This window comes from Nanorana parkeri, unplaced genomic scaffold (genome assembly GCF_000935625.1).
Source record: "Nanorana parkeri isolate BGI_ZX_2015 unplaced genomic scaffold, ASM93562v1 scaffold1527, whole genome shotgun sequence".
Classification (NCBI taxonomy): domain Eukaryota; kingdom Metazoa; phylum Chordata; class Amphibia; order Anura; family Dicroglossidae; genus Nanorana; species Nanorana parkeri.
This window is the reverse complement of record NW_017307795.1, coordinates 81,594-82,253: the sequence shown is the minus strand read 5'-3', so window position 1 is coordinate 82,253 and position 660 is coordinate 81,594. Positions and strand designations below refer to the sequence as shown.

Sequence of the window (660 nt, the reverse complement as noted above, 5' to 3'; positions counted from 1 at the left end):
CGTTTTCTATTTAATTATATGGAGCTCTGTGTCTGCAGGCTTTGGACGTGAAAATGGCCAAGTGGCAATGGAGTACTATTCACAGCTCAAGACCGTCTGCGTAGAGATGGGGAATGTTGAGTCCGTGTTTTAAGTGGTATGGAACCTCTATCATGACGCCACAATTTCAAAACGCTGAGTCCATATGTTGGCTGGAATCGAACCTCCTATCAAGACCTTACAATTTCAAAATGCTGAGTCCATATGTTAGGTGAGATGGAATTTCTATCAAGACCTTACAATTTCAAGAAGTATTATGAAAAGTTGTATTACAAACTTTGTATTAAACTGCTTTCTGAAATTCCTGTTTCCTGTATTGATGCCCCATTTTTTACATTTGCCTGTGACCACAAAAGCATTATGCATGTTAACATTGTCACCTTATTTGTTTACCATACAAAGTTCCTAAATAAAAAGCATATCAAGATTACTATATCCTATTTCTTTGTGAATGGCTATAGCAGGGAATATAATAAAGTGTAAATCTAATTTTGTATGGAATCATATTTTTTAGACACAAAACCAGTGCAAACTACAGAAAGTGCTCTTCCTTTTATAATTTCTATTAATGTAAGAGATGCAGAGATAATCTAGTGCATACAAGGTTCCCAGGCAGTGATG

The 660-nt window shown here is 35.9% G+C and overlaps 1 protein-coding gene across 2 annotated transcripts in view; it reads left to right on the top strand.

Annotated features, from left to right (window-relative positions):
• Positions 1–334, top strand: part of ALDH9A1 (aldehyde dehydrogenase 9 family member A1) — a 35,030-nt gene extending 34,696 nt beyond the window's left edge. The window contains exons 12-13 of one of the 2 annotated variants that reach the window (XM_018570392.1): positions 39–147; positions 207–334. In XM_018570392.1, coding sequence (XP_018425894.1) covers positions 39–133 — 95 coding nt within the window. In that variant the 3' untranslated portion in view covers positions 134–147; positions 207–334. Of the gene's footprint in view, positions 1–38 lie in introns of both variants that reach the window. The other variant, XM_018570391.1, reaches the window with a different exon arrangement.
• The last annotated feature ends 326 nt before the right edge of the window (positions 335–660 follow it).